Raw genomic sequence first — 13,161 nt, forward strand, 5'->3', positions numbered from 1 at the left:
ACTGAGGTCAAACGGTTCCTGTAGTTCTTCAACAGGTTTGCACACACTGCAGGAGGGATTTTGTCCCACTCCTCCATACAGATCTTCTCTAGATCTGTCAGGTTTCGGGGCTGTCGCTGAGCAACACAGAGTTTCAGCTCCCTCCAAAGATTTTCTATTGGATTTAGGCCACTCCAGAACCTTGATATGCTTCTTACGGAGCCACTCCTTGGTTTTCCTGGCTGTGTTCTTTGGGTCATTGTCATGTTGGAAGACCCAGCCACGACCCATCTTTAATGCTCTGTGACTGAGGGAAGGAGGTTTTTGCCCAATATGTCACAATACATGGCACCGTTCATCCTCTCCTTAATACAGTGCAGTCGTCCTGTCCCCTGTGCAGAAAAACACCCCCAGAGCATGATGATTTAGCCCCATGCTTCAGTGTAGGTATGGTATTATTGGGATGATACTCATCATTCTTCTTCCTCCAAACATGGCAAATGGAGTTAAGACCAAAAAGTTCTACTTTGGTCTCATCTGACCACAGGGCTTTCTCCCATGACTCCTCTGGATCATCCAGATGGTCCCTGGCAAACTTCAGACGGGCCTGGACATGGGCTGACTTAAGCAGGGGAACCTTCCGTGCGATGCAAGATTTTAAACCATGACGTCTTAGTGTATTACTGATAGTAGCCTTGGAAACGATGGTCCCAGCTCTCTTCACGGCATTGACCAGCTCTTCCCGTGTAATTCTGGGCTGATTCTTCACCATTCTTAGCATCATTGATACCCCACGAGGAGAGATCTTCCATGGGGCCCCAGTCCGAGGGACATTGACAGTCATCATTAGCCTCTTCCATTTTCTGACAACTGCTCCAACAGTTGTTCTTTTTTCACCAAGCTGCTTGGCAATTGCCCCGTAGCCCTTTCCAGCTTTGTGAATGTCTACAATTTTGTCTTTTGACAGCTCTTTGGTTTTGCCCATGTTTCTACTTAGACTTTGGCTGATTGTGGGGTGCACAGGTGTCTTTATGACAGCTAACAACCTCAAACAGGTGCTACTAATTTAGAATCATGAGCAGAGAATCCAAACTTGACTTTGACTTTATAAGACTTTACAATAATATTTCAAATGTTAACATGTATGTATGTATGTATTTATTTATTTATTCATGTACTTACGAAAGTACAGGTGCAGCTCAAAAAATTTTAATATCATGAAAATCAAGTTAATTTTTATCAAGTTAATTTCAAGTTCATTTTTTATTGTAACTTTTTGTTGTAAATTTGTTCTAGATTCATTACATGTAAAGTTAAACATTTCAAAAGTTTTTTTTATTTTTTTTATTTTGATGATTAGAGCGTACAGCTCATGAAAGTTAAAAATCCAGTATCTCAAAATATTAGAATATTCACATTTGAGTTTCATTAAATGACCATACCTACAGTACAAATTCCAGGTATCTCTTCTTTGAAACCACACTAATGGAGAAGACTGCTGACTTGGCAATGTAGTCAGCTGCAAATATGGTTTGACCCCAAAAAAATTCTAACAAAAGGTTTCTCAGTGGTTTACAGTAGTATCAGATGTACTTAAAAACATACTAAAAGTTTACCAAAGTTTGACTCCAAGAAAGGCCCCATTTTCAAAATGGCGGCCGTCAGGTCCTTAAAATGACCATTACTCCTTTGTATTCCTCCTAGACCAGGAATACTGGTGCCTGATACATGTTTTGGCCATGTAATATTTTAATTAGCATATTTGCATGATAGATACAGGTAAATTATAAAATTTAAATATAAATATCTAAATTAAAATGTCGTGGAAAAGTTCATTTATTTCAGTAATTCAACTCAAATTGTGAAGCTCGTGTATTAAACGAGTCATCGGATGCCCATTTTCCACAAGTTCATATGATTCTTTAGGGTCTTAATGAAAAGTCTGTAATATACTTTGGTTCAAAATTCTCAATAGTAGTGTAAAAAAACACCCTTTTACCTTGTCAAAATCAGCTCTGCAAAATATCAGCTCATTTTATCGCATGGGCCCTTTAAATGCAAACGAGCTCTGCTCGCCCCGCCCCTCTCTGCTGAGGGATTAGGATCTGTAATGTTTAGTTTAGCCACGTTTAGCTGCATTCAGCCGTGTTTATCGGCAAAACTTGCCAACTAGCACATTATTAAGATTCACACGAACAGAGACGCATATGTAGATCGGGATCGGCGCTTTCCTTTTAAAAACGAAAGTAACGTTGTCCTCTACCTCTTAAGCAGCTCAGATGTTGGGAGCAAATGACTACTGCTATGTTCATTATTACATCCAACAACAGAACACCTCAATCACTCAATTAGTCTTCTTCTGCACCTGAGTCACACAATGGCGATCGGAGTCGGACTGTTTCAGCTCGGTGAGGGCGGATCTAAGGTAAGACGCTCATGTCAATCTACTATCGTGGGAGTGGCCTCTGTTGGTGTTCCGTCACAACGACAAGAAGCTGAGAATGACCCAATTTTAAAAAGGGGATATTACTTTTAAAGATTAAAAAAATACCACTGGGTGGATTTTTATCATTGTAGGGTGGTTGTGTACACAAACTGCCAACACACATTAATGTTCAAACAAAATCTAAAAGTTAGTTTTGCGTCCGATGACCCCTTTAAATAAATTCATTTCACACAGACTGAAGTAGTTTAAGTCTTTGGTTCTTTTAATCGTGATGATTTGGCTCACATTTAACAAAAAAACACCAATTCACTATCTCAACAAATTAGAATATGCTGACTTGCAAATCAGCTAATCAACTCAAAACACCTGCAAAGGTTTTCTGAGTCTTCAAAATGGTCTCTTAGTTTGGTTCACTAAGCTACACAATCATGGGGAAGACTGTTGATCTGAAAGTTGTCCAGAAGACAATCATTGACACCCTTCACAAGGAGGGTAAGCCACAAACATTCATTGCCAAAGAAGCTGGCTGTTCACAGAGTGCTGTATCCAAGCATGTTAACAGAAAGTTAAGTGGAAGGAAAAAGTGTGGAAGAAAAAGATGCACAACCAACCGAGAGAACTGCAGCCTTGAGAGGCTTGTGAAGCAAAATCGATTCAAGAATTTGGGTGAATTTCACAAGGAATAGACTGGACTTGCGTCAAGGCATCAAGAGCCACCACACACAGACGTGTCAAGGAATTTGGCTACAGTTGTCATATTCCTCTTGTTAAGCCATTCCTGAACCACAGACAACGTCAGAGTCGTCTTACCTGGGCTAAGGAGAAGAAGAAAAGAACTGTTGCCCAGTGGTCCAAAGTCCTCTTTTCAGATGAGAGCAAGGTCCTGGAGTCCGGAGGAAGGGTGGAGAAGCTCATAGCCCAAGTTGCTTGAAGTCCAGTGTTAAGTTTCCACAATCTGTGATGATTTGGGGTGCAATGTCATCTGCTGGTGTTGGTCCACTGTATTTTTTTGAAAACCAAGTCACTGCACCCGTTTACCAAGAAATTTTAGAGCACTTCATGCTTTCTTCTGCTGACCAGCTTTTTAAAGATGCTGATTTCATTTTCCAACAGGATTTGGTACCTGTCCACACTGTCAAAAGCACCAAAAGTTGGTTAAATGACCCTGGTGTTGGTGTGCTTGACTGGCCAGCAAACTCACCAGACCTATGAGAATCTATGGGGTATTGTCAAGAGGAAAACGAGAAACAAGAGACCAAAGACTGATCAGTGCCACAGACTGATCACCTCCATGCCACGCTGAATTGAGGCAGTAATTAAAGCAAAAGAAGTATTGAGTACATATACAGTAAATGGACATACTTTCCAGAAGGCCAACAATTCACTAAAAAGTTTATTTTTTATTTTTTATTAGTCTTATGAAGTATTCTAATTTGTTGAGATAGTGAATTGGTGGGTTTTTGTTAAATGTGAGGCAAATCATCACAATTAAAAGAACCAAAGACTTAAACTACTTCAGTCTGTGTGCAGTGAATTTATTTAATACACAAGTTTCACAATTTAAGTTGAATTACTGAAATTAATGAACTTTTCCACAACATTCTAATTTATTGAGATGCACCTGAAAGTGATTACAAGTACAATTATATATTAAAGCAGCTTGAAATAAGTGACCATTTAGAGGGTTCACACACAGACCTCTGTTCGGGCTAATTCAGAGTTTTTTTATGATCAAAGTTATACAACTCCAATTTAAGGAACTTTTGGGTGCAGTAACTTTTACATTGAATGTCAAGTCTGTGTTTTAGAAGAAAAAAAAGAGCTGTATGTGTCCAAAAACATGTACTGAGTAGGAGTTACATGACATAGGCTAAATCGTTTAAAACTCTGGTTCACCCTAAACAAAGATAAAACCTTACAGTAATCTCACAACATCATGTATTTCATAAGTATGTAATCATGTCTGTGCAATTTAGACGAGTCCAATGGATTCATAGACCCAGAAAACATGGGTTAGACACCAAGATTACTTGGCTAGGTCAAATAATGAAGGAGTTAGGATATTTTAAGGGTTTTCTGCCCATCTTGGACGCCATCTTGAAAATGACACCTTTCTAGTGGTCAAACTTTGGTAAACTTTTAGTATGTTATTAAGGACACCTAATACTACAAAAAACAGCTGAGAAACCTTTTGTTAGAATTTTTTTGGGGTTAGGTGTTTTTTTTTCATATATTGTCCAGGAGACAATCATTGACACCCTCCACACAGAGGGTAAGTCACAAAAGGTCATTACTGAATGGGGTGGCTGTTTACAGAATGCTGTATTAAAGCATATTAAATGCTAAGTTGACTGGACGGAAGAAATTGGGTAGGCAAAGGTGCACAAGCAACAGGGATGACCGCAAGCTTGAGAATACTGTCAAGTAAAGCCGATTCAAACAATTGGGAGAGTTTCACAAGGAGTAGAATGAAGCTTCATTCATGCTGATTTCCTTTTCCAGCAGGACTTTAGCACCTGCCCACAGTGCAAAAAACACTTCCAAGTTGTTACAGTGATATTACAGTGCTTTATTGGCCAGCCAACATGCTTGACCTGAACCCCATTGAGAATCTATGGGATATTTTCAAGAGAAAGATGAGAAACAGTCGATCCAACAATATACAGACAATCTGAAGGTTCAATAGTGCCTCAGCAGTGCAATGCTGTAATTTGTGCTAGGAGCAAGTAATTTGCTGTAAAGTATTGAGTGCATAAATAAACATACTTTAAACAACTTGAACTTTTCTGTTTTGCAAATCCGTTTTTTGATTGATCTTAGGAAATATTCTAATATTTTGAGATACTGGATTTTGACTTTCATGAGCTGTAAGCTCTAATCATCAAAATTAAAACAAAACTTTAGAAATATTTTACTTTACATGTAATGAATCTAGAATATATGAAAGTACCAGTTTTTGAAATAAGATACAAACAAAAAATGAACTTTTTCATGATAATCACATTTTTTGAGCTTTACAACATTATCTTTTTTTTGCCTACAGGCTGCCTTTATGTATCAGCTGCAGGGCTTGTATCTTCAAAATCAGGTAACCTCAATTTTGTTAAAGTTTTTACGTGTGTATTTGGCGATGCTTTTATTCAAAGTGACTTACATTGCATTTAAGCATTAAAGTAATCATTTTAATGAGTTATGCCTTCCTTGGTAATCAAACTTATGACTTTGGTGTTGCTAGCGCTGTTTGAGTATTGTATACTGTATATTCCTGTGATGCTGATGGTCTGTTTTAATTTGTATGTTTGTTTAGGGCATTATTTGGCCTCAAGTCATCACAGGAGTAGCAGGAAATGTCCTCAATGCTTTAATAAACTACATCGTTCTTCATCTACTTGATCTTGGTCTGGCGTACGAAGCTGTCTAGATTCTGTACGCCTTATATTTAGAGACCATGCTTTCTTGTTTACTTCATTCATCTCATATTTGAATTCACAGAGGATCTGCTGCTGCAAATGCAATTTCCCAGTATTCTTCGGCAGTGATTCTCTATATGTACATCCGATGTATGGGCCTGCATAAAGCCACCTGGGGTGGTGAGTCTCTCCTGTTAATTTCTGCAGAGGTCCGTTTCCTAGTTTTGCATCTTGAAAAAAAGTTTGACAGCACACCAGTTTGTATTTACTAGATTTAATAAACATTCTGTAGGACTAGTTTCCTCATACTGACATGGGTGTCATTAATAAACTATGTACAATATTTTTACATGAATAATTGGATTAAATTGGTTTAAGTTTTGGTTAAGTTTAGTTGTTAATTAATTGCTAATTTTTATTAATGAATATGTTGTTTAAATGTTTATATTTTATCCCTTGTGTCCCTGTGATATTTCGGTCTGCCTCACACACACACACACACACACACATTAGGCTGGTCTCGAGACTGTCTGCAGAAATGGGGTGCCTTGATTCTCTTAGCTTTTCCCAGAATGCTCACACTTTGTGCAGAATGGTGGACATATGAGATTGGTGGATTCCTTGCAGGTGTGTAAACCTTGTATTTATTTCACAGATTTCCTTTCATTTTATAACAATGTTTGAATTTTATGTGTTTTATGATTTATAATATGTGTAATTTTATAATATAGTATGTGTATTTTATGTTTATTTATTTATTTATTTATTTATGTTTTATGTTTTATTTATTTATTTATGTTTATGCCCTCCTATATTGTAGGACTAATCAGTGAGGTTGAGCTCGGGGCTCAGTCTGTCGTCTATCAACTGACCAGCATTATGTACATGGTACTGGCAGCGTGTTACATGGTGTCAACCAGCTAACCCTGGTTTCTACATAAAAAATAGATACATAAATAAATTACAATATACAGTACACAGTACACCCCTCACATTTCAGCAACCATTTTAGTGTATCTTCTCAAGGGACAATACTATAGAAATTAAAATAGGATATATTTTAGAGTTAGGCAATGTGCAGCTTGTATAGCAGTATAGATTTCCTGTTCCCTGAAAATTACTCAACATACAGCCATTATTATCAAAATAGCTGGCAACAAAAGTGAGTTCACCTTAAGTGAACTTGTCCAGTGTCAATATTTTGTGTTAGCACCATTGTTATCTGACACTGCCTTAATCATCCTGGGCATGGAATCCTGGGATCCTGCTGGACATTAGACACATGGTGCTTCTCTACCTTACGTTTGAGGATGCCTCACAGGTGCTTAATAGGGTTCAGGTCAGGAGACATATTTGGCCACCCCATCACCTTCAGCTTTCTTAGCAAGGCAGTTGTCATCTTGGTGTTGTGTTTGGGACCGTTATCATGATGGAAAACTGCCGTTCGGCCTAGTTTCTGGAAGGAAAGGCATCATGTTCTGATTCGGAATATACAGTACATAATGGAATCCATGTTTCCCTCAATGAACTGCAGCTCCCCAATGCCAGCAGCACTAAAGCAGCCCAAGACCATGATGCTACCACCACCATGCTTTACTGTAGGCAAGGCACAATTTTCTCGGTACTCCTTACCAGGGCATCGCCATACATACTGGACACCATCTGACCCAAACAAGTTTATCTTATAGTCTCATCAGACCACAGGACATGGTTCCAGTAATTCATGTTCTTGGACAGGTTGTCTTCAGCAAACTGTTTGTGGGCTGTCTTGTGAGCCAGCTTCAGATGAGGCTTTTTACTGCAGATGGGAGTTTTACTTACTTTCACGAGTTCACACTTACATATAATAAACTGCTAAATGGGTTATGCGTATTTGGCGAGCTGTCCGATGAAAGGGCTCCGAGCTCGGAATTTTGGCCCGAACTCAGAATACCCCCCGGTTAGGACAGAAAATGGTTGTAAGTGTGGAGAAGGGGTGGTGGAGGGATGCTAGAAAACTGTCAAAAAACTCGCCGTTGAGCTTTGGAGTAACTTACTCGCCGTTGAGCTTTGGAGTAACTTACTCGCCGTTCGTGCTTTGGAGTAACTTACTCGCCCCGTTCGTGCCTTGGAGTAACTTACTCGCCCGTTCGTGCCTTGGAGTAACTTACTCGCCCGTTCGTGCCTTGGAGTAACTTACTCGCCCGTTCGTGCCTTGGAGTAACTTACTCGCCATTTGTGCTTTGGAGTAACTTACTCCCCATTTGTGCTTTGGAGTAACTTACTCCCCATTGTGCCTTGGAGTAACTTACTCGCCATTTGTGCCTTGGAGTAACTTACTCGCCATTTGTGCCTTGGAGTAACTTACTCGCCATTTGTGCCTTGGAGTAACTTACTCGCCATTTGTGCCTTGGAGTAACTTACTCGCCATTTGTGCCTTGGAGTAACTTACTCGCCATTTGTGCCTTGGAGTAACTTACTCGCCATTTGTGCCTTGGAGTAACTTACTCGCCATTTGTGCCTTGGAGTAACTTACTCCCCATTTGTGCCTTGGAGTAACTTACTCGCCATTTGTTCTTTGGAGTAACTTACTCGCCATTTGTTCTTTGGAGTAACTTACTCCCCATTTGTGCCTTGGAGTAACTTACTCCCCATTTGTGCCTTGGAGTAACTTACTCCCCATTTGTGCCTTGGAGTAACTTACTCCCCCTTTTTTTTTTTTTTTTTTTTTAAGATACTAGGGCTTGGTGGGCTTTTTTGATGTTGGACCGGTTAGTCCTGATGTAGCTTTTGAAGGCTGCTGAAGACCATCGCCCAATATTTTGTATTTGTTGCTGTGAGAGGCCTTTCTGGGCTGCCGAGGTTGCTGCCCCGATACGAAAAGAGTGGCTGGAGAAGTTTTCTGCTGGGATGCCTGATTGTCGGAGAACGGATTTAAGGTGTTTTTGAAACCAAATGCGGCTGACGGGTTTGTTGGAATCATCTAGAAAAAGGGGTTCAGAAGGAGATTTGGCCTGTGAGCTTCTGAGTTGGAGGTATGCGAAAATTGTTTGGTATGGTTGGATTGGTGATGGGAGGTCGAAAATGTAAATGAAATGTCCTTTTTTGGTTTGGTCCGTCTTGCTTTGCTTAATGAAGTAGGAAATTGTTTCGCCATCCAGAATGGATAGGTCGGAGATGGTGGGGTGTATTTTTTGGTCAAATTTAGAGGTGACGGCGATTTCTGAACATCTGAGAAATCCAAAAAAAGCCAAGATGAACATAGCATCGAGTGTGCGGGTGGTATTGGTGGGCTGGTAGCTTGTGCAAAGGGTGTGGATGCATTTGACTAGAATGTCTAACGTCATGGGAAGTCTTGAGTCAGGGCGGGAGGGTTTGGATCTTTGAATTCCTTTGATCAAGAGGGAAGTTTGTGAATTATTTATCTCGGGGGAGGGAGTGCCGAAAATCAGTTTATGGAAAAACTGGATGCCGCTTAGGTACCCTTTGATGGAACCAGCTTGAAGGCCTTTAATGGCGTTGAGGTACGAGATAAATGAAGATATCGAGAGGAGGGAAAAATCAGGAAACTGCAGTTTGAATGATAGGTGGAATGCTTTGAAACTTCTCCATGCTGTTATATATGTTTGGAGGGTTCTAGGAGAAACTGCTTGGAGTATTGTATCTAGGGATGCGTCAAGAAGGGGTTTTAATGGGTGGGTTACGGGAATATTAGTTCTGAATAGCGAGGAACTGGTGTTGGGAATTGGTCCGCCTCCGGAGCCAGCGTCCTGAATTTCTGCCAGGATCTGCGCTCGGATGCTGTGCGGCACTGGGGGTGGTTCCGCGGCCACGGCGTTTGGTGGGGCTGGCAGAGGTGTCGCTGTGAAGAGGGAATACGGTGATTTTGACTGTAGTACAGAAGTGAGAGAAGGAGCGGAGGCCGTGACTGTCGGCGGAGGCGGCCTCACGCTTAAATCAGGCTGTTGAGATTGAAATGGGAGACTGAGAGGAGCGTAAGAGGGTATGGAAGGAAAAGAAAATGATGTGTGGGCCTGCGGTGCCAGCGGAGGCAATCTCACGCTTGCATCCGCAGCTATAGCTGAAGGCCACGGAAAGTAGGCGGGGTTAGAAGTATGCGTATCTTGCGCCGCTAGCGGAGGCAGCCTCATGCTAGCGTTTCCTACTGAAGCTGGATGCAACTGAAAGGAAGAAGGGTTATAGGGGTTGTGAGGAAAAGGAAAAGAGGTGAGGCTTTGAGTCGCAAGCGGAGGCAACCTCGCGCTTGGATTAGATACGGTTGCTGACGGCCAGGTGAAAGGGGTGGGGTTTGTGAAGGCCTGTGAAGCCTGCGCTGCTAGCGGAGGCAAGCTCACGCTAGCGTCTGGAACAGGGGCTGGAGGCCATGGAATGAGCGGAGGATTGTAGGTGGTGGGAGGAAGATATTGGGCAGCTGAGGAAGGGTCAGCTGGCCCGATTGCCGATGGCGCGACGGCCGGCAGAGCCGGTGCTGGCGGAGCTGAAGCGGGAAGTGAGCGGCGTCCTGCCGCAGTGGAATCCTGATTGCGCCCTGAGCTTGTTACGAGCCTGGTGCGGCGGCCGGACGTCCGAGGAGGGTCAGATCCAGAGCGGGAGGATGAAGGTGTCGAGTATGGAGAGTTCCGAGTTTTGCGAGCTGTGTTGGCTGCTGAAGATCTGGGCGTGACGTTGACTGACTTTAAGGTAACGTAGAGTTGGTAAAGCTCCGCTTTATTCATTCTCCGAGAGAAATGAACGTCGGAGTTATTTAGTGCTTGTCTCAGGCTTAGCACTGTCCATTTCTCAATAGGGGGAATCGATGGTACGGCTGAATGGTAGGAGGATGCCAGTGAAGTGGTTGGAGATCTCTCCGGTGGAGGTGAGCATTGGCTTCGGCTTCTTGATGGACGCGAAGCTGCTCGGACGGAGCGTCGGCCCCGTGATGAGGCGTGGGGCTCGGTGGGAGCGCCTTGCGTTGGTGGAGAAACCGTAGGATTGGAAGACTGCGGCGGGAGAACGGAGGGATGTTCGGGCTCGTCGTTGGACGGGGAGAGTTGAGGTAGAGACATGTCGGCATAAGGAGCAAACCAAAATGCTAGAAAACTGTCAAAAGAACAGAGGGAAGGCTGTGGTATAAATACCATCTGTTAATTAGGTTGATTACTGATTGCGTTCCCCCTGTTCATCCAGGTTAATTATCTGAACGTGCTCCGCCCGAACTTTGTTAATAAAACATCATCAAACATGTTCTGAGGGCAGAAAGGAAAATGATTGGTTTACAGATTCAACCAATGAATTTGAAGCAGAGGCGGGGTCAGGAAATTTGGACTTGTGGATGGAATCCTTCAGACAGATACATTATTAACGCTTCGTGTGAGAAATTTATTGCAAGGTAAGTGAATTTACCATGTATTTATAAAAAAATCAACATATGTGTCGTTTACTAAGATAACTAGCGAACAATACGATCATATCCTATGCATTTTCATTTGAATGCTTCATCAGTCGGTCGCACCAAAGCTGCTTATGGGGTAAATGTAGTAAAACATGCCTTTCTAACGCTACCGTGCTGTCTGTGAAACCGATATGAGCGAAAACAAAACTCATGTTTCATCAGTTTGCGTTAGCATTAGCGCCTCTCTCAGGAGTTTACTCTATAAGTTCGTTTTAGTGTTTTTTACTGAACTGCGGCTGCTCTCAGGGCAGGAGTAATCAATATTAAAATTACTGATATTTTTACTGAACTGTGTGCTGCTCTCAGGGCAGGAGTAATCGATATTAAAATTACTGATATTTTTACTGAACTGTGTGCTGCTCTCAGGGCAGGAGTAATCGATATTAAAATTACTGATATTTTTACTGAACTGTGCGGCTGCTCTCAGGGCAGGAGTAATCGATATTAAAATTACTGATATTTTTACTGAACTGTGCGGCTGCTCTCAGGGCAGGAGTAATCGATATTAAAATTACTGATATTTTTACTGAACTGTGCGGCTGCTCTCAGGGCAAGAGTAATCGATATTAAAATTACTGATATTTTTACTGAACTGTGCGGCTGCTCTCAGGGCAAGAGTAATCGATATTAAAATTACTGATATTTTTACTGAACTGTGCGGCTGCACTCAGGGCAAGAGTAATCGATATTAAAATTACTGATATTTTTACTGAACTGTGCGGCTGCTCTCAGGGCAGGAGTAATCAATATTAAAATTACTGATATTTTTACTGAACTGTGTGCTGCTCTCAGGGCAGAAGTACTGAATAGGTTTTTTCTATATTGATATATTTTGGTATATTTTTTCCGTTCATTTTTACTAGTTTTACTGTAGTAAATCTGCATTCAAGTTTTTTTCATCATTACTTATCATTACAAATCAGACAATTTCTGTATTATTGATTTGTCTTTTATTTTATTTTTCAGTTACCTGGAGGAGATGGCAGAAATTGGACAAATCACAGGAGCTAACACTGAAGAGGCATCTGATGCTGCAGAGTCCAAAATGGAGATCTATGGAAAAAAAAATTGTATATTTGGTCCCACTTGATAAAAGCACATAATAGCCACATTCGGATGGTAACTGGTTCTCAAGGGGACGTAAGCGACTTTCAACATTTACAGGCGTTTTATTGCCATGCAAATCCAGAATGTTGGTAATTTTCCTTCCACCACCCTCATAAATATCCCCGGCCTACTGTTTTTCATGTGGTCATTAAGTTCCTGTCTGAGGAAATCAATTCAAAATGAACTGTTTTCCTTTTTGTCCACTGTTTAACACCATATGCTAACTGTTGTACTTTTCTGTAATTTGCATGCATATTTATTACTGAAAAAAAAGTACTGAAATGCTAGAAAGTATTTACAAAAACAATATTTCATAACAGCTCCAGCACAGCGAGTGAAATGGGTTGAAATTGGTCATAATTATGGCAGTAACATGGATACAGTACAATTTTAAAATATGTATATAGGCCTACAATTACATTTGCAATCAAATAATTTATCCCCCCCAAAGACTGCAGTACTTAACAAATACAAGCTTTTCTGAAAATCCAGGGCCCTCATTTATCAACAATTGCGTAGAAAAGGTTTTATATTTTGTCCTACGAATGAAATTTAGAATGTTTAAGTACAAAAAAATCCATATTTATCAAACATGCGTATGTGGTTCTTATAAGTAATCATCAATCATTAAAAGTATTGATCAATACAAAAGTTAAGTGCATTTTGCTTAAAATAAATATAATTATCTGCCAGTGGGGTAAGAAAAATAACCTTGTTTTAAGAAAATTTTCCTTACCCCTCTGGCAAATAATTTGACTTGTTTTAAGCAAAATTCACTTAATTTAGAT

General features: G+C 40.9%; 1 protein-coding gene across 1 annotated transcript in view; it reads left to right on the plus strand.

Annotated features, from left to right (window-relative positions):
- Positions 1-5,365: 5,365 nt before the first annotated feature.
- Positions 5,366-13,161, plus strand: part of LOC141292872 (multidrug and toxin extrusion protein 1-like) — a 45,128-nt gene continuing 37,332 nt past the window's right edge. Inside the window, exons 1-4 of the mRNA XM_073824928.1 lie at positions 5,366-5,371; positions 5,469-5,513; positions 5,733-5,830; positions 5,918-6,015. Coding sequence (XP_073681029.1) covers positions 5,366-5,371; positions 5,469-5,513; positions 5,733-5,830; positions 5,918-6,015 — 247 coding nt within the window. The remainder of the gene's footprint in view (positions 5,372-5,468; positions 5,514-5,732; positions 5,831-5,917; positions 6,016-13,161) is intronic.

Source organism: Garra rufa, chromosome 19, assembly GCF_049309525.1.
Source record: "Garra rufa chromosome 19, GarRuf1.0, whole genome shotgun sequence".
NCBI classification, from domain to species: Eukaryota; Metazoa; Chordata; class Actinopteri; order Cypriniformes; family Cyprinidae; genus Garra; species Garra rufa.